At 49.9% G+C, this 20,822-nt stretch overlaps 1 protein-coding gene across 1 annotated transcript; it reads left to right on the top strand.

The window, feature by feature from the left end:
• The first annotated feature begins 1,428 nt into the window (after window positions 1-1,428).
• On the top strand, window positions 1,429-20,487 carry fuca2 (alpha-L-fucosidase 2). The gene is made up of 7 exons (XM_069930677.1): window positions 1,429-1,695; window positions 5,406-5,593; window positions 7,883-8,222; window positions 11,408-11,618; window positions 14,659-14,849; window positions 17,893-18,001; window positions 19,355-20,487. Exons 1-7 carry the CDS (start codon window positions 1,505-1,507, stop codon window positions 19,493-19,495), a joined length of 1,371 nt encoding a protein of 456 aa, XP_069786778.1. The 5' UTR covers window positions 1,429-1,504; the 3' UTR covers window positions 19,496-20,487.
• The last annotated feature ends 335 nt before the right edge of the window (window positions 20,488-20,822 follow it).

Below are 20,822 nucleotides of genomic sequence, written 5' to 3'. Positions count from 1 at the left end.
GCCCTCCGGCCTTCAGTGGGGTGCCGACCCTTATGGGCTGGTGGTGGAGGCTGAAACACCGGGGGGACTTTTGGACAGTCAACCTGATGGAATAAAAATAGAGGGTTACGAGGTCAGGAAGGTTTTTTTTAAAATTAAGGAGAATATGTGTTGGCACAACACTGAGGGCCGAAGGGCCTATTCTCTGCTGTAATGTTTGATGTTCCCTCCCTTTCCGGCCCACTCTGCAGAACACCTGATGTCTCTCCCTGGCCACAGCAGGCTCCACATTCTTCCCTGTACCAGTGGTTCCCAACCTTCTTCGTTCTTTCCAGTCACGTCCCACTTTAAGTAATCCCTATGCCATTGGGATTGCTCTGTGATAAGGTAAGGGATTGCTTAAGGTGGGATGTGAGGGGGAAGGGAAGGTTGAGAATCACTGCTCTAGATCCAATTGTTATTGAAATATTTTACTTGAGAAAAAGGGTCAGGGGCTCATTTCCTTTGGAGTTCTGAAACCGTGCACATCACGAGTCCACGAGGGACGATGAAAACAGTGGTTTTCAAACTTTTTCTGCCCACTCACATCCCACCTTCAGCCATCCCTCACTGACCACCGAGCACCGAGGGCAGAGGGGTTGCAAACCACTGTTTTCATCGTGCCTCACGGATTCATTCTGTGCACGGTTTCAGAACTCCAAAGCCCGTGACCCTTTTTCTCAAGCAAAATATTTCAGCCACATTTGGGTCTGGAGCAGTGGTTCCCAACCTTCCCCTCCCACCTTCAGCCATCCCTCACTGACCACCGAGCACCGAGGGCAGAGGGGTTGCAAACCACTGTTTTCATCGTGCCTCACGGACTCGTTCTGTGCACGGTTTCAGAACTCCAAAGCCCGTGACCCTTTTTCTCAAGCAAAATATTTCAGCCACATTTGGGTCTGGAGCAGTGGTTCCCAACCTTCCCCTCCCACCTTCAGCCATCCCTCACTGACCACCGAGCACCGAGGGCAGAGGGGTTGCAAACCACTGTTTTCATCGTGCCTCATGGACTCGTTCTGTGCACGGTTTCAGAACTCCAAAGCCCGTGACCCTTTTTCTCAAGCAAAATATTTCAGCCACATTTGGGTCTGGAGCAGTGGTTCCCAACCTTCCCCTCCCACCTTCAGCCATCCCTCACTGACCACCGAGCACCGAGGGTAGAGGGGTTGCAAACCACTGTTTTCATCGTGCCTCACGGACTCGTTCTGTGCACGGTTTCAGAACTCCAAAGCCCGTGACCCTTTTTCTCAAGCAAAATATTTCAGCCACATTTGGGTCTGGAGCAGTGGTTCCCAACCTTCCCCTCCCACCTTCAGCCATCCCTCACTGGTCACAGTGATTCCTTCTGATGGGACAGGAATTATTTTAAGTGGGCTAAGGATGAGAACCCTTTTTGGTGGCAGTGGGACTCGGTGGAAGCCGCCGGACTGTTGGACCCAGGAGCACCCAGTTGGTGCCGCGAGTTGCCTGCAGCTTCAGCGCAGCGATGGTGGGTGCTGTGCGGGCAGCGCTGCTCGCCTGGGCTTGGCTGCGGCTCGGCGGCGATGGGGCAGCGGAGCCCGGCTGGGACGTCCTGGACTCGCGGCCGCTGCCGCCCTGGTTCGACCGAGCCAAGTTCGGCGTCTTCATCCACTGGGGCGTCTTCTCCGTGCCCAGTTTCGGCAGTGAGTGGTTCTGGTGAGCGATGCGGGCAGCCCGAGCTCTCACCGCGGGGCGCACCGCCCAGCAGCGCTCGCCCTTCGGCCCTCCACGTGGTGCTGACCCACCCATCCCTTGAAGAATACTAAATCCTCCCTATCTGATAACCCTCGTTTTGTTGAAATCCGCTCTTGCAGGAGGAAGGGGTGGAAACTGAACATGGAACAGTCCAGGCCCTTCTGGCCTTCCCCTAAAAAAATCTACTAGCCCATCCCTATCCAAGGATCTCTTCAGTGCCCCTGACGTTCCAGCCTCCACCACCACCCCACTGTGTAAAAACACGTACCCCTGATGCCCCCCCCCCCTCAACTCCCCTCCCTTCACTTTGTACACGAGCCACAATCAGGGTGAACCGTCAGGTGGGGATGAGAGACTCAGCACCCAACTCCTCATGAGTGTCAAGGGAGGCCCTTCTGCCCATCAGTTGGCACCATTTTCCTGGCTGATGATTGGCTGTTGCTGGGGCCAGACAATGGAGCAACGCCCCAAGCTCTGGAGGAACCTGGAGGCAGTGTGGGGTGGGAGGCAAACGCCAGCTGAGGTGGCGGGGTTGAATGGTCTGTTCCTGACACTTTCTGCTCATTCGGCCTAGTCTGGGTGACTCGAACCTTTTGGGTACAGAACAGGAAGGTGATTGGTCAAAGGGAAACTAAGTTTCTGAGCAGAAGGTCACCAGCCTGTTCCTTTCAGTTTCAAAATGCGGTTAAAGTCACGTTGGTTCACAACGACAACATAGAATCAAACTGAGCCGGGAGTTGGCAAGCCTGCTCCCCGTTCAGCCTATACCCTCAGGACAACTTTTGTGCGCCAACTGTAGAATGGATCAATTAATCTTTGAACAGGACACTGACTCTCCAGTAATCACACAATAACCGGCTGAAGAAACTCTCACAGCATACTTTATAGAGCAATGATACACTGCCAACATTTTGGCCCTTCATCAAGGCATGAGTAACATTTTGGTCCATTGTGACAGAGTATATAGATATGTCTTTGGGAGATAAATTGGGAAAGGTTTGTGAGTGTAGGTCACATACAAACACTTTAAAACAGATCCTATTTAAAATACTGGAGCTCTGCCCCATGCTAGGCATATCGGCCCCACAGCTTTAGCAAGAGCTTCAGAAAGTGCTCAAGAGACTTCACGAATGAATTATTGTTTACAAAAGGCAACAGATGAAAGATCTTGTTGGAGCTGCAGATTGTTTGGAGATGTTCTAAGAGGGTCATGTGGTTTTGAAAGCAGAGAGAGTCACACATGCTTTTTCTCGGAAGAGAGAGAGATTATTTCCACAGTGTTACATCCAGCAAGAGTAGCTGGGACTGGAACAGGTCAAGCTGGAAAGCTTGTGGAAAACTCCATTTGGATGACAGGTTGTGAGTGCTTAGTTCAGCCTGGTCAAAGCCCTTGTGGTTTTTGCAAGAGGAGAGGACTGGCTGTCTAATGTTCCACTTGGAATAAGAGAAACAAAAAGGAAATCTGTGGTGACCTGAAAGAAAGAGGTTATTATCTGGAGAACCCTGAAGGGGCAAGTCTCATCAGCAAGACACTGAAGTGGCTGATTAAAAAGGAATCAGTTGTGGCTGTCCTGGAACAACGAATCTCTCTCTGAAAACCGACAGAACCTCCCCGAGTGGTAACCATTTACTTTTCAACCACCAAAGCCTGGTGAACTTCATAAATGTTAAATTCTGTGCACAGTTTAAGAATTGCCTGCAACCAGTGAACTTGGTGGAATGAGAAGTGAAATTGGACTGTGAACCAAAGAACTTTTCTGAACTTACACACACATTACATACACGTGTGCTTAGAATTAGAAGGGGGTTAAGTTAGGTTAGTTATGCTAAAGTTTGATTCTATTTTCATGTTTAAAGATAATTAAAAGCAATTTTTGTTGAAGTAACCATCTATCTTGGTGAATATCTATTGCTGCCGGGTTTTGGGGTCCTCTGGGCTCGTAACACCATACCTTAATGAAGGGCTCAAGCCCAAAATGTTGGTTATCTTTGGTATACAATCATATAGTAAGTACACTGTTGATCTAAAATGTGAAAACACCAGACTGGAGAAACTCACCAGGTTACACAGGGTACTTTACACCGCAAAGCCAAAGAAACAGAACCAATGTTCGGTTCGGTATCTTTGTCTTTGGGACATAAAGAGCACGGTTTAACCTGCTGAATCTCTCCAGCATCTTGTGTTTTCACTTCGACCACAATGTCTTCAGACTTTTGCATTTTACTCTCATAATTCTCTCTATTGTGTATCAGGACCCAAGAGTGACTCCAGACATCTCCTCCCCCTGGTTCCCAGAGACTCTTGACACCGCTTATCACTTCAGGCTAAGCTCAACTGCAATCAGCAATTTTAAATTTAGCTTTCTTCGACATGGTCGCGAATCCCATCATGGACTAGTTTTAAACTTTGTACCACAGTAGGTTTTTATAGACCATAAGATAGTGGTTTCTCCACATTTTTTTTCCCACTCACACACCACCTTAAGTAATCCCTTTCTGACCGTGAGGCGCCGGTTTCTGACCACAGCATCTTTGCCAAAGGTGTTCTGTGGTCAGTGAAGGATTGGTACTTAGGGTGTTATGTGAGTGTGAAAAAAGGATCATCAGACATAGGAGTAGAAATAGGCCATTCAGTCCATCAGTCTTCCCCATCGTTTAATCACGAGCTGATCCATTTCCCCACACAGCCCCGCTGCCCCATGACCTTTGATGCCCTGGCTAATCAAGAATCTGTCAATCTCTGCCTTAAATACATCCCATGACCTGGCCCCCAGAACCGTCTGTGGCAACAAATTCCACAGATTCACCGCCCTCTGGCTGAAGAAATTCCTCCACGTCTCTGTTCTAAGCAGACATCCTTCAATCATGAAGTGGTGCCCTCTTGTCCTAGACTCTCCCACCATGGGGAACATCCTCTCTACATTTTCTCTGGAGCGTAGAAGATTGAGAGGGGACTTGATCGAGGTGTTTAAGATTTTAAAAGGGACAGATAGAGTAAATGTGGATAGGCTTTTTCAATTAAGAGTGGGGGAGATTCAAACTAGAGGACATGGTTTAAGATTGAAGGGGGAAAATTATAAGGGGAACATGAGGGGAAATTTCTTTACGCAGAGGGTGGTGGGGATGTGGAATGAGCTTCCGGCAGACGTGGTCGAGGCGGGATCATTGGTTACATTTAAGGAAAGACTGGATCGTTACATGGATAGGAGGGGACTAGATGGGTATGGACCGGGTGCTGGTCAGTGGGACTAGGAGGGTGGGGATTTGCTACGGCGTGGACTAGTAGGGCCGAACTGGCCTGATCTGTGCTGTATGTGGTTATATGGTTATAGCAATTAGCACAACACTGTTACGGCGCCAGCTATCAGGACCGGGGTTCGAATCCCGTGCTGTCTGTAAGGAGTTTGTACGTTCTCTCCGTATCTGCGTGGGTTTTCCCGGGGGGCTCCGGTTTCCTCCCACCCTTCGAAATGAACCAGGCACAGCTGGATAACTAGGTGTAATTGGGTGGCAAGGGCTCGTGGGCTGAAATGACCTGTTACCGTGCTGAATGTCTAAATTAAATTTGTAAAAAATTAATTTAGTGTGCAGAATTTTCCAGGTTCCATCTCACGCAGATGTATTTGGGATCAGACGTCTCTGCACTTGTTCACAGGCCTCCTTTTCCACAGGTACTACTGGCAGAAGCAAAGAAAGAGGCCCTATGTGGATTTTATGGAGAGAAACTACCCGCCAGGATTTACATACCCTGAGTTTGCTCCCATGTTCTCCACTACCTTCTTCGATGCAGAGCAGTGGGCCAGCCTCCTGAGCTCCTCGGGGGCCAAGTACGTGGTTCTCACCAGCAAGCACCACGAAGGTAAGAGGCTTCCCAAAAACCCAGCCTCGGTTTCCATTGGCAACAGGGATACAGAGGCCTGGTAGACATTCGAGAGCGTGTTCCTCTGTCGAACTAGTGTGTCGGGATGGGAACCGACGTTTGAGGGCAGAGGATAGAGCAGAAGGTGGAAAGAACGATGCAGTGTGTGGTGGGTTTGTGTGCAAGGACAAGCAGGGGAGGAAGCAGAATGTAGATGGTTGGAGGGATAAAGGAGACAAACTTAGTTTTCAAACTTGTTCTTTCCACTCACATACCACCTTAAGTAATCCTTATACCCTCTGTTCCTCCACACTCTTAAGTACCTGACCATTAAGTACCTGGACTCAGCCTTCTGGTTGGTCCTTCCAAAATGCATCACCTTGCTCCTATCCAATTGAAATCCATCTGTCCCATTTCTGCCCAACTCTGCATCCTGTCTCTATCCTCTTGTAACCTTTGACAACCTTCAGCTCCATCCACATCTCCTCCAACCTTCGTGTCATCCCCAAACTTACTGACCCATTCTTCCGCCTCTTCATCTTATGAAAATCACAAAGAGCAGGGGGTCCGAGAACCTTGTGGAGAACCTTGTGGAGAACCTTGTGGAGAACCTTGTGGAGAACCTTGTGGAGAACCTTGTGGAGAACCTTGTGGAGAACCTTGTGGAGAACCTTGTGGAGAACCTTGTGGAACTCCATTAGTCACTGAAAATTCATGGGAATTGTGGGGAAACCAGGAAGGAACTTAAGGATTTTGCAGAGCTCAAAGTGGGCATGAGAAGGCTTTGACAAGTAGGATTAAGGAGAATCCTGAGGCAGACTATTCATATGTGAAGAACAGAAGTTTGATGAGAGTGAAGGTGGAGCCACTAATGGGTAAAAGAAGCAATATGGGCCTGGAGGTGGAGGAGGTTGGGAAGATCCTAAATGAATACATTGGGTCAGTATCCACAAGAGAAAAGGACTTTGATCAGGGTGAGGTCGAGATAGAACAGGCCTGTGGGCTGGACATTGCGGAGATTAATGAAGAGAAAGTGTTGGATCTTCTTAAAAACATTAAGATTGATGTCCCAGGGGGACTCTTGGGTCTTGAGAAAGTCATGAGGGATGAGGTTTGGCTGTGTGGATGGAAATTTGGTTTGCCTGCAGGTTGGTGGGTATATTTCTGTTGTAAAGGGCACCACCTACGGCTCCTAGAACGCTTCCACCAGCGTTGTCTCCACTCCATCCTCAACATCCATTGGAGCGCCTTCATCCCTAACGTCGAAGTACTCGAGATGGCAGAGGCCGACAGCATCGAGTCCACGCTGCTGAAGATCCAGCTGCGCTGGGTGGGTCACGTCTCCAGAATGGAGGACCATCGCCTTCCCAAGATCGTGTTATATGGCGAGCTCTCCACTGGCCACCGTGACAGAGGTGCACCAAAGAAAAGGTACAAGGACTGCCTAAAGAAATCTCTTGGTGCCTGCCACATTGACCACCGCCAGTGGACTGATATCGCCTCAAACCGTGCATCTTGGCGCCTCACAGTTTGACGGGCAGCAACCTCCTTTGAAGAAGACCGCAGAGCCCACCTCACTGACAAAAGGAAAAGGAGGAAAAACCCAACACCCAACCCCAACCAACCAATTTTCCCCTGCAACCGCTGCAATCGTGTCTGCCTGTCCCGCATCGGACTTGTCAGCCACAAACGAGCCTGCAGCTGACGTGGACTTTTTACCCCCTCCATAAATCTTCGTCCGCGAAGCCAAGCCAAAGAAAAGAAAGGGTTCTGTATAAACTGTCATCAACCTGTTCACGCTAACTTTACATTCATCCCATTTTTCTTCTCCACACATCCCATCAACTACTCTACCCCCAGCTCCCGATACTCCCACTCACCTACACATGAGCTTCCGGGACAGCGCAAATGATTGGGACCAGGGTTCGAGTCCCGCGCTGTCTCTAAGGAGTCTGTACGTTCTCCCCGTGTCTGCATGAGTTTTCCGCGAGGGCTCCAGTTTTCTCCCACCGTTCAAAGTGTACCTGGGTTGTAGGTTAATTGGGTGTGATGGGGCAGCACGGGCTCGTGGGCCGAAAGGGCCTGTTACTGCACTGTATGTCTGAAAAAGGACTCGGGCTCGAAATATAACTTTGTTCCCTGTGGACGCTGAAAGACCAGCTGAGTTCCTCCAGCATTTTGATATGCTTTGAACTACAGCAGGTTGTTGGATGCTGCAGATTCCAGCTTGTGCAGTCTTTTATGAATCTTCAGTCATGGTTATATTGACCTTGATTCCTTACCCCCTAGGCTTTACACTCTGGGGGTCCAAGCACTCGTGGAACTGGAATGCAGTCGACGTGGGTCCTCACCGCGATCTTGTGGCGGAGCTGGCGCAAGCTGTTCGCAACAAGACAAGCTTGAGGTTTGGCCTCTACCACTCCCTCTTTGAGTGGTTCAACCCCACCTTCCTGGAAGATGCTGCCAACAAGTTCCAGACCGACAAGTTCCCCAGGACGAAGAGCCTGCCCGAGCTGTACGAGATTGTGAACAAATACCGTCCGGAGATTCTGTGGTCTGACGGAGATGGGGGCGCTCCGTACACCTACTGGAACAGCACAGGCTTCTTGTACTGGCTCTACAACCAGAGGTACTGGGCGGTGATGAGTCGAGTGAACAAATGCCCTGACTTTAACCATGGCCGGGTGAATCGGTGGGGTGTGGGGGGGCATGTACCCTAGAACCTAAGCACATGACAGGACAGAAACCGGCCCTTCTAGGCTGATCTATTGTGGATCGGATTTTTCCTTGAGGGTTGCAGAGATTGAAACAAGAGGTCATGAGTTAAGGGGAAAAAGTTTAGAAGTAACATGAGGGGGAAACATCTTCACCCAGAGAGTGGTGGCCGTGTGGAATGAGCTTCTAGGAGAAGTAGTGGTGGCAGGGTCCATTTTTTCATTTAAGGAAAAATTGGATGGAAAGGGAATGGAGGGTTATGGGCAGGGTGCAGGTAGGTGGGACTAGAGGAGAGGACTTGGTTCGTTGTGGACTAGAAGGGCCGAGATGGCTTGTTTCCATTGTTGTATTTTTATAAAAACTCAGTAAATGCACGAGGAACTCAGCAGGTCTCGCAGCGTCCATATATACACTCATGTTCTGCCCCTTCTTCAAGGTGACTGGATGCAGACTGGGTGATCGCTTTCATCCAGTCCCCCCCCACCCCCGCCCTTCCCTCACCATTCATAGCGACCATCTTCCCCATCACTTCTCAGCTTCTGTCCCTTCCACCCTCCCACCCCTTACCTGTACTCCTCCCACTGCCCCTTCCTCCCTCCTCTCCCCACCTTGTTATCCAGGCGACTGCCCGCTTTGCGCTCTTCCCGTGAAGAAGGGCTTGGAGCCGAAACGTCGGTTGGATATCGTAACCTCCGATGGGCACTGTGAGTGAGACCCACTGAGTTCCTCCAGCAATTCTGTGTTGTTTACTGCGATTACAGCATCTGCAGACTTTCGTGTTTCACTTGATCTATCCCAATCTAGAAGGATGAGTTCATGGTCGGTTACTTGTTACTACAGAGGGATTTTGGGGTCCAAATTCATACATCCCTCAAGGTCGCCACACAGGTTGATAGGATGGTTAAGAAGGCCCATGGGATGTTGGGCTTCATTAATGGGGAATGAGTTCAGGAGTAGAGAGGTCATGTTGCAATGCTACAAATCGCCAGAGAGCCCACACTTAAGAGTATTGTTTTCAGTTCTGGTCACCTCATTACAGGAAGGATGGGGAAGCTGTGGAGAGGGGGCAGAGGAGATTCATGTGCGGATGTTGCCTGGATTGGGAAACAAGTCTCATGGGGCAAGGTTGGCAGAGCTGGGACTTTTCTCTTTGGAGTGTAGAAGGATGAGAGGAGACTTGATAGAGGTCGACAAGATTATGAGAGGCATAGATAGGGTGGATGGCCAGCACCTGTTTCCCAGGGCGGGAATAGCAAACACCAGAGGACGTGTGTACAAAGTGAAGGGAGGGATGTTTAGGGGAGACGTCAGGGGTATGTTTTTTTTTCACGAGAGTTGTGGGGGCCTGGAATGCCTTGCCAGGGATGGTGGTGGAGGCTGGAACATTAGGAGTATTTCAGAGATTCTTAGGTGGGCACAGGGATGGAAGAAAAATAGAGGGTTATGGGGTAGGGAGGGTTTAGTAATTTTTTAAGGAATATATGGGTCGGCAGAACATTGAGGGCCAAAGGGCCTGTACTGTGCTGTCGTGTTCTATGTTCTGATAGGTGAGGGGATGTACCATCAAACTAAAAATCACGACAGAATAGAAACTGGTCCTTCAGCCCTTCTAGTCTATGCTGATCTATTTGTCTCAAAACCGAGAAATGGTGGAGGAACTCAGCAGGTCCCACAGTGTCCATAGGAGGGAAACACATGTATCCGATGATTCGGGCCTGACCCCCTCTTTATGGCGCGGCATGGTTAGTGTAGCTGTTAGCACGATGCTTTACGGCACCAGCGATCGGGAACGGGATTCGAATCCCGCGCTGTCTGTAAGGAGTTTGTACGCTCTCTCCGTGTCTACATGGGTTTTCCCCGGCTACTACGGTTTCCTCCCACCCTTCAAAACGTATCGGGGATTGTAGGTCAATTGGGTGTAAAATTGAGCAGCAGGGGCTCGAGGGGCGGAAGGGCCTGTCACCTTGCTGTATGTCTAAATTTAAAAAAAAATTAAAAATCTTTTTCGCCCTTCACTCTGCCCTGTAGTTTGGTGACCAAATTGGAACAGAGAGCTTCTCGGAAAAAATAAACAGACTGGGGGAATAACACTGACCTTAGCTTTGTGACACGGAGGAAATCCTTAGTGAGGAGTAGGGTTATACAAAATTTAAAAAACTGCAGGCCAAAAAGTGTCCTTTATGTAGCAAAGAAAAAGATGAGCAACGTTTCGGGCTGGAGCCCTTCCTCATGAGCAATGTGTCGACAGGTGCCCGAACAAAATGGTGGTGGGGTGAGTGGTAGGGGGAGGTGCATGGTACCACAGGCGGGAGTTAATAGGTGGATGAGGGAGGGAGGGCACAGCAGCGAACGGGGTGGAAGGGGGATAGCTCGGTGAATAGAGAGGGAAGGGGGGGTGGAGAGCTGGAGGAAAGGAGGCAGGGGATGGGGAATGGAGAGCAGGCGAGCAGAAACCGGGGATGTCAATGTTAATGCTGTCTGGCCGGAGAGTTCCCAGACGGGGTAATCAGGTGTAGTTCCTCCGGTTTACGGGTGGACTTTGTGAAATAGTGCACGAGGCCACGGACAAGGACGCAGAATTGAAGTGGTTGGTCACTGGTCACTGATACGGACAGAGCCAAAGTGATCGGTGAAATGATCCCTCCAGTCTGAGGCCGGTCTCTCCGATGTAGAGAAGGCCACAAAGGGAGCACCAGATGCAGTAGATCAATCTCCCGATACACAGGTGAAGTGTTGCTTCACTTGGAAGGGCTGTTTTGGAGCTCCTATTACCTCCTGTCTTTTGGACTGTGCTCCTCCCTCAACCCCTCCCCTCCCCACCATTTTGTCTGGACACAGGCTGACAGTTTGTCCATACCTCATTGAAGGGCTCTAGCCCGAAACATTGGTTCTGTACCTTTATCTTTGTTCTCTAAAGGACACTGTGTGACCTGCCGAGTTTCTCCAGCGTTGTATTTTTACTTCAGTCACTGCGTCTGGAGACTTCTGTGCTTTACCTCTGCCTCAGTTACTGACACAGTGAGCGTCTTGATCACTCGCTAGGAGTTACAGGTGTGGAACGTGCGCTGCACGCTGCTGAACCATGCTCTGTCATTTCAGTCCTGTGAAAGACACAGTGGTGACCAATGACCGGTGGGGATGTGGAACCATCTGCAAGCATGGCGGCTTCTACACGTGTGCCGATCGCTACAGCCCGGGGCACCTCCTTTCTCACAAGTGGGAGAACTGCATGACCATCGACTCCAAGTCATGGGGATATCGCAGGGAGGCGCAGCTCCGAGACTACCTGACCATCGAAGAGCTGGTCCAGGTAAAATCTGCCTAATGAACCCTGCTCACTACCACCCCTCCCCCCCACCTCACTGCCTTCACAGAGTCCAGCATGGCAGCAGGCCCTTCAGCCCTCGGACATAGTGCCAAATTCAACCGGCCTGGGCACAGGTGGGAGTCCCTGATTGAGTTTGTCGTTGAGGAGTCTGATGGTGGAGGGGGAGCAGTTGTTCCTGAACCTGGTGGTGCGAGTCTTAGGGCACTGATACCTCTTTCCTGATCGTTGCCATGAGAAGAAAGCTCTCCAACCTCTCCAGGGTGTACCATGGAGAGCATTCTGGCTGGTTGCATCGCTGTCTGGTATGGAGGTGCCAATTCTCAGGACAGGAATAAACTCCAGAGGGTTGTTAACTCGGCCTGCGACATCACTGACATCAGACTTCACTCCATCGAGGATATCGACACGAGGTGGGGTCTTAAAAAAGCAGCCTCTATCCTCAAAGACCCCACCGCCCAGCCGGGCCCTCTTCACTCTGCAAACATCGGGGAAAAAGGTACAGGAGCCTGAAGACGAGCACTCAGCAGCACAAGGACAGCTTCTTCCCCGCTGCCATCAGATTCCTGAATGATCAGTGAACTGCAAACACTGCCTCACTTTGACTTTTCCTGCACTATTTTTATTTAAGGTGGTTTATATGAATGTTCGCCCCGTGACGCTGCTGCAAAACAACGAATTTCACGACTTGTTCATGAGAATAATTTCTGATTCTGAAAGAGCGTGTGCTGGGTGCTGTGGATCCTTGATGATCGCTGTTGTTCTCCGACGGCAGCATTCCCTGTAGATGTTCTCCATGGTGGGAAGGGTTTTCACTGTGATGTCCTGGGGCATGTCCACTACCTTTGGAAGGGCTTTACACTTGGGTATTGGTGTCCCCATACCAGGCCGTGATGCAGCTGGTCAGCGCACTTTCCACCACACCTCTGTAGAAGTTTGCCAGCATTTCCGATGTCGTACCGAACCTCCGCAAACTCCTGAGGAAGCCTTTTTTTTCCCCACCCTTTTGTCTCTCTCCTCCAGTCCCTTCCTCCCACCTCCCCCTCACCTGCTATTTGCTCATTCCTTGACAAAGGACTCCGTTCCAAAATGTTGGTGTGAAGCCCAAATTCTGCAGACGCTGTGATTGTAGTAAAAGTGCCGGAAGAACCCAGCCGGTTTTGCAGCATCTGTAGGAGGTAAAGTTATATTTTTAGACATACAACGCAGTTACAGGCCATTTCGGCCCATGAGCCCATGCTTCCCAATTACACCCAATTAACCCACAACCCCGGTACATTTTTGAACGGTGGGAGGAAACTGGAGCCCCCGGGGAAAACCCACTCAGACACGGGGAGAACGTACAAACTCCTCACAGACAGCACGGGATTCGAACCCTGGCCCCGATCGCTGGCGCCGTAACAGCATGGAGCTAACCACTACACTAACTGCGCTTCCCTACGTTACCGGCGTTTTGGGCCCGAGCCCTTCTTCGAGGCATGAAACCTTGGTTACTCTCTACTCCCTGTAGACGCTGTGTGTCCTGCTGAGTTTCTCCAGCAGACTCGTGTCTTGCCCTCAACCCCAGCATCTGCAGACTTTCTTGTTTAACCTGAACTTGGGGGTTGGGACGGCACAGTTAGCGCCACGCTATTACCGGGTTGGAATCCTGCGCTGTTTGTACCTTCTCCCCGTGTCTGTGTGGGTTTCCTCTGAGTGCTCCGGTTCCTCCCACTGTTTGAAACGTACGGGGGTGTAGGTCATTTGACGTATTTGGGTGGCACGGGCCTGTTACTCTAACGTATGTCTAGATTTTAAAAATAAATTCAATCACATTTTGACATTTGCTTTGTTTTGAGATGGATCTGGTGTCAATTTTCAATTTAGAATCGGGATCGGGTTGATTGTTATGAACACGTGTCACTAAATGTTTCTTGTTTGCCAACAGTATCACAGGTTCTAGAAATGATGGTTCCTTAAATACAAGATTTGACAATAAATACCGTAATTAGTGCAAAAAAGAGAAAAGAGTGAGGTTGTATCTATAGGATAATAGTCCATTCAAGAACCTGATGGCAGAGAGGGAAGAAGCTGTCCTTGTGCCACTGGGTATTCATCTTCAGGCTCCTGTGCCTCCTTCCCGATGGTAGCAGTGGCCTGGGTGGTGGGGGGGGCCTTGAGGATAGAGACACCGCCTCTTAAAGATGTCCTTAATGGAGTGAAGACTGGGGCCCATGATGGCGCTGGCCGAGTTAACAACCCTCTTCCTCTCCTCACCATTGGCACCTCTGTACCAGACAGTGATGCAACCAGTCAGAATCTTCTCCACAGAGTACGCCCGTAGGAATTTGCAGGCGTCTTTGGTGACGTACCAAACCTCCTCAAACTCCTAACCAGAGAACTGTAAAACATTACAGCACAGATAGAAGATCCTTCAGCCCTATTATTCTGCCTGGTCCCACTGACCTGGACTCAGTCCATACCCCACCTATCCACGTATCATTCTTCTTAAAAGATAAAATTGAGCCTGTGTTCACCACTTCAGCTGGCAGCTCGTTTCACATGTCCACCACTCTCTATGTGAATAAGTTTCCCCTAAACCTTTCCCCTTTCACCCTTAACCCATGTCCTCTGGTTTCCACCTTCAGTGGAAAAAGCCGACCTACATTGACTCTGTCTGTCTCCCTCATAATTTTAAATACCTCGATCAAATCTCCCCTCATTCTTCTACGCTCCGGGGAATAAAGTCCTAACCTGTTTAACCTTTCCCTGTAACTCAGTTCCTGAAGTCTGGGCAACACCCTAGTAAATCTTCTCCCTTTCTATCTTGCACACACTACTCCGAATTTGGCCTCACCAATGTCTTCTACAACTTTAACATAACATCCCAACTCCTATACTCAATACTTTGATTTATGAGGCTAATATGCCAAAAGCTCTCTTCACAACCCTGTCCACCTGTGATGCCAAATATAGTCACTGTTGGAAATGATTCGTTGGTCCTAGTAAGGGAGAGCCTTTCAGATTTTGATGGCTTTTCTTTCAGACACTGGTGGAGACCGTCTCCTGCGGAGGGAATCTCTTGATGAACATTGGTCCCACCCACGATGGCCGGATTATCCCCATTTTCGAGGAGCGATTGAGGCAGATCGGGCAGTGGCTACACGTTAACGGAGAGGCGATCTACAACACCAAGCCCTGGAGGGTGCAAAAGGACACTGTCACGCTTGGCGTGTGGTAGGGGCGCCGGCAGCACAGCACTGCAACTCTGGGGTGGCGCACCGAGAGCTGGGGACTGCGATGGGTCAGGCAGCCTCTGCGGAGGCCAATGTTTTGGGCCGGATTCTTCGTCTTGAATGTCAATTAGAGGGCAGAGCCCAGAATAATAGGAGGGGGGAGGGAAACTGGGGGTGAGAGGAAATGGCCAGGAGGCGATAGGAGGAATGGGCTGAGGACCAAGGAGTGATTGGAGGAAGGGGCTGAGGACTGTGGTCTCTGATTGGTGGAAGGGGCTGAGGATTGTGGTCTCTGATTGGTGGAAGGGGCTGAGGACTGTGGTCTCTGATTGGTGGAAGTGGCTGAGGACTGTGGTCTCTGATTGGTGGAAGGGGCTGAGGACTATGGTCTCTGATAGGTGGAAGGGGTTGAGGAGTGTGTTCTCTGATGGGAGGAAGAGGCTGAAGGCAGAGAAAGGTGCTGTTTGATAGGAGGAAGGAGAGGGATACATAGGGTGATGGTCTGTGATTGGAAGAAGGGGCCGAGGCCTGAGTAAGATGCTTTCTGATAGGAGAAAGATGCCGGGGACTGAGAAAGGTGCTGTCTGATAGGATGGAGGTGGGGAGCTGGAGGCGTGAGTGGTGGGCAGACGTGCATCTTCCCTTGGCCCGCTGCCTCTTCCTCTACCATCTCCTTTTTTTTTATTCCCATTCTCCCTCCCCCCCTCCCCAACCTCATCTGCCAACGTCTCCCCCATCCCCACCCTTTAATTTAGGGGGCTCTGCCCATTGGTTGCCACCCCAACGCAGGATTCCAGCTCGGAACGTCAAAGGTCTGCAACCCTCCACGGGCACTGCCTAGACTTGCCGAGGTCCTCCCACCACCTTGCCATGCTCAGGCATCTGGCTGATCTCAGAATGCTGGTCCCCTGCCTCCCGTTTCGTCCGGTTGACCTCTGTGCCGTCCGGGTATCATTTTTCCAGCACGGAACTTGGATCTGTGCCGGTGACGGCTCTGCTCCGGTTCCTGACCCCGGGTCAAGTGTTCAAGTCCCACATCGGGGGCTCAAGTGCAGACTCCAGGCTGATTTTACCCCCACCCCAGAACACGGGGTATGCTGCTGTGGACAAGATGGAGCGCCGTGGTCCCAGAGGGCAGGAGGTTCCTCCAGGCCCCAGGCAGAGCAGCAGAGATCCTCCTGAGGTGGCGGGACTGACGGATGAAGAGGGACGGGATAGATTGAGGTCATGCTCATCAGAATGCACAAGGATGAGAGGGTCTGTGATGGAGAAGTCACAAATCCTGATAGGACAGGTTAGATGTAGGGAGAATGATCCTGATGTTGGAGAAATCCAGAACAAGGGTTTGAGGAGATGGGGGAAGACATTTAAGACTGAGATGAGAAGATACTACTTCATCCAGGGAGTTGTGAACCTGGAGAATTTCTTACCATAGTAAGTTTATCGAGGCTGGTTCATTAAATATATTTGAAGGGGTGTTAGATGTGACCCGTGTAGAACCGTAGACTATTATAGCACAGATACAGGCCCTTCTGCCTAGTCCCACTGACCTGCACACAGTCCATAGCCTTCCATACCCCCCTCCCAACCATATATCTGTCCAAATTCTTCTTAAATGTTAAAATTGAGCCCGCATTCACAACTTCAGCTGGCAGCTCGTTCCACCACCCTCTGTTAGCGTGGCTTTTACAGTGCCACAGATCGGGACCAGGGTTCGAGTCCTGTGCGGACTATAAACAGCTTGTACGTTCTTCCTGTGTCTGCGTGGGTTTTCCCGGGGGCCTCCAGTTTCCTCTCACCATTCAAAAAAAAAAGGTTAATTGGGCAGCAGAGACTCGTGGGCTGAAATGGCCTGTTACAGTATTGAGGGTCTAAATTTTTTAAGAGATTATGTTACCCCTAATGTTTGCCCTGAAACTTTGCTCTTTTACCCATAACTCATGACCTCTGGTTTGTATTTCTATTTTTAGTGAAAAAAGCCTACCTTTATTTACTCTGTCTGTCCCCCTCATAATTATATGTACCTCCAGCAAATCTCCCCTCATTCTTCTACGCTCCAGGGAATAAAGTCTTAACCTGTTTAGCCTTTCCCTGTAAGTCAGTTCCTAAAGTTCGAACAACATCCTAGTAAATCTTCTCTGCACTCGTTCAATCTTATCGATATGGGCAAAGGGATATTGATCAGTTCTGATCACCTCATTAGATGAAGGATGTGGAAGCTATGGAGAGGGTGCAGAGATTAACACAAGGTTGCCTGGAAAGGGGAATGTGTCTTGTGAGGTAAGGTTCGCAGAGCTGGGACGTTTCTCTTTGGAGCGAAGAAGGGTGAGAGGTGACTTGATCGAGGTCGACAAGATTCTGAGAGGCATAGATAGGGTGGACAGCCAGCGCCTGTTTCCCAGGGCAGGATCAGCAAACATCAGAGGACATGTGTACAAAGTGAAGGGAGGGAAGTTTAAGGGAGATGTCAGGACTATGTCTTTTTACACAGAAAGTTGTGGGGGTCTGGAATGTCTTGCCAGGTACTGTGGTGGAGACTGGTACATTAGGGACATTTGAAAGGCTCTCAGACAGCCACTGGATGTATGAAAAATAAAGGGTTGTGGTGTGAGGGAGGGAAGGATTAGTTGGTTGAGTAGGTTTTGATAGGTTGTCACAACATTGAGGGCCGAATAGCATGTACTGTGCTGGTATCTTCTCTAATGGAGGGGTGTGGAGGGAAACCAGGAATAGGGAATGGAGATCACATGATCAGCTATGATTTTATTGAATGGTGGAGCAGATTTGAAAGGCCGAGTGGGTTCTTATTTTCTATCTTTCTACGTCCTGGTTTGTGGTTTCCTCCCAGCCAGTGTTGCCTTTAGACCAAAGCACAATGGAGGCAGAAATAGGTTATTCAGCCCATGGAGTTTTGCCTCATGATGTTACTGTGAGCAACAGGGTCGGAGGAGGACGGATAATGTATGGGTAGGCAGTGTAAAGGCCTTTGATGTTTCCATTGCCGTCTCCCTGCCTCGTTCACCTGCCTCTGTGTTTGTTGATAGGTACACCACCGCACCGGAGAAGAAGGTGGTCTACGCCATGTTCCTCACTTGGCCGAAAATGGGGCTGCTGTTCCTTGGGGCACCGCGTCCCACCATGGGCTCCACAAAGGTTTACTTGTGCTTTCTTTTGAACTTTGAACACTGAAGCACAGTCCAGGCCCTTCACCCCTCGATGTTGTCCCGACCCATATATTCCTTTTAAAAAAAAACTAAACCTTCCTTACCCCTTAACCTTCTATTTTTCTTCCATCCATGTGTCTAAGAGTCTCCAAAATGCCCCTATTGTTTCAACCACCACCACCGCCATCCCTGTCAAGGCATTCAGGCATCCAGAATTCTGTGTCTTAAACTAAAAGACGTACCTCTGACGTCTGTCCTAAACTTCCCTCCCTTTATTTTGTACACACGGCCTCTGGTGTTTGCTGATCCTGCACTGGGAAACAGGTGCTGCTGTCCACCCTAACTATGCTTCTCATAATCTTGTAGACCTTGATCAAGTCTCCTCTCATCCTTCCATGCTCCAAAGACAAAAAGTTCCAGCTCTACTAACCTTGCCTCATAAGACTTATTTTCCAGTCCTGCTAAATCTCCTCTGCCCCCTCTCCACAGCTTCCACATCCTTCCTGTAATGAGGTGACCAGAACTGAACACAATACTCCAAATGTGGTCTCACCAGAGATTTGTAGAGTTGCAACATGACCCTTCTACTCCTGAACCCAATCCCCCTATTAATGAAGTCCAGCATTCCATAAGCCTTCTTAACTATCCTGTCAACCTGTGCAGTGACCTTGAGGGATGTATGGATTTGGGCCCCAAGGTCCCTCTGTTCACCCACACTCTTAAGTAACCGACCATTAAGCCTGTTCTCAGCTTCTGGTTTGTCCGTCCAAAATGCATCACCTCACACTTATCTGGATTAAACTCCATCTGCCACTTTTCTGCCCAACTCTGCATCCTGACTCTATCCTCTTGTAACCTTCAACAACTTTCAGCTCCATCCACAACTCCTCCAACCTTCGATTCATCCACAAACTTACTGACCCATCCATCCACCTCTTCATCCAGGTCATTTATAAAAATCACAAAGAGCAGGGGGTCCCAGAACAGATCCCTGCGGCCCCTCCACTAGACACCGACCTCCAGGCAGAAAACGTTCCTTCCACTACTACTCTCTGCTTTCTTCTTGCGAGCCATTTCTTTATGCACACACCCACGGTTCCACTGATCCCGGAACTCGTAACTTTCTGGATGAGTCTGTCATGGTGGACCACATCAAATACCTTGCCAAAATCCATGTAGACCACATCTACCACCTTACCACCATCAATATCTTTTGTTACCTCCTCAGAAAACTCGATTAGGCTCATGAGGCAGGAGGTTTTGAGCAGAAGCGGGGTAACTTTGCTCTGTCTGACTTCGGTGCACCCTTAGCTCACCTGCTTGCTTTCCACCCATTGACCAGGTCAGTCTCCTTGGGTATCCGTCCCCTCTGCCGTGGAAGACGTTCGGGGAACAGGAAATGGTGGTGACGCTCCCCAGTGCCAGTAGCAGCCAACTACCCTGTCAATGGGCCTGGACCCTGAAGCTCATCAACGTGTCTTGAGATGGAGAACCATCCCCGTGAACCCGCAACCTGTCAGGGCTTTTGAAAGCTGCTCCCTTGGCATATTACCCATCCACCTCCTCGTGGGCAGAGTGTTAGAACATTACAGCACGCTTCAGGCCCTTCGGCCCTCAATATTGTGCCAACCCATATATTACTTTAAAAATTCTAATCCCTCCCTACCCTGAATCCCTTTAGTTCCCTTCTATCCATGTCCCTGTCTAAGAATCTCTTAAATGCCCCTTATGTTCCAGCCTCCACCACTATCACTGGCAAGGCATTCCAGGCACCCACAACTCTCTGTGCAAAAAAAAACTTACCCCTGACGTCTCCCCTAAACTTCCCTCCCTTCACTTTGTACAGATGTCCTCTGCAATTTGCTGATTTTTGTTTCCCCTTCCCCTCCCCGGGAAACAGGTGCTGCTGTCCACCCTATCTATGCCTCTCAGAATCTTGTAGACCTCTATCGAGTCTCCTCTCATCCTTATACGCTCCAAAGAGAAAAGTCCCAGCTCTGCTAACCTTGCCCCATGAGACTTGTTTCCCAATCCAGGCAACATCCTGGTAAATCTCCTCTGCCCCCTCTCCACACCTTCCACATCCTTCCTATAATGAGGTGACCAGAACTGAACACAATACTCTGTGTGGGCTCTCTGGAGATTTGGAGAGTTGTAACATGACCTCTCGACTCCTGAACTCAATCCCCCTATTAATGAAGCCCAGCATCCCATCGGCCTTCTTAACTATCCTATCAACCTGTGCAGCGACCTTGAGGGATGTATGGATTTGGACCTCTGTTCATCCACACTCTAAAGTTACCGACCAGTACCCCCTGTACTCAGCCTCCATCTTCCATTCCTCCCTCTCCATGAGTCCAAACAGCCCTTCCAGGGGAGTTTACTTTATCAGTGTTCTGTTTTTTGGTGTGTGATCCACGCATTGTAAAGATGGTGCAGTCTCTAGCTCCATTTTGGATTAAAAAATTCACGGAAGTCCAGAGCGGATTGACCTGATTATTCGTGCCAACAGTGTGGGTTTGCAGCATCTCAGTCTTGGCACCTTCCTGCTGGGAATCTGACATGAACCATCAATCCCTGTCCTGCTGAGGGCCAATCCTGTGACTTCAGTAACTATCCAGAATCCGGTGTCACTGAGTTTTGTTTTAAATGTACAGCATGGCAACAGGCCACTTCAGCCCACGAGCCCGTGCTACCCAATTGACCTACAACCCCTGGTAGATTTTGAATGGTGGGAGGAAACTGGAGCCCCCGGGGAAGTTCATGCAGACTCGGGGAGAATGTACAAACTCCATACAGAGAGAGTGGGA

This window comes from Narcine bancroftii, chromosome 4 (assembly GCF_036971445.1).
Source record: "Narcine bancroftii isolate sNarBan1 chromosome 4, sNarBan1.hap1, whole genome shotgun sequence".
In the NCBI taxonomy this organism is placed as follows: Eukaryota; Metazoa; Chordata; class Chondrichthyes; order Torpediniformes; family Narcinidae; genus Narcine; species Narcine bancroftii.
The sequence above is the reverse complement of the archived record's forward strand: the minus strand, read 5'-3'. Positions and strand labels throughout refer to the sequence as shown.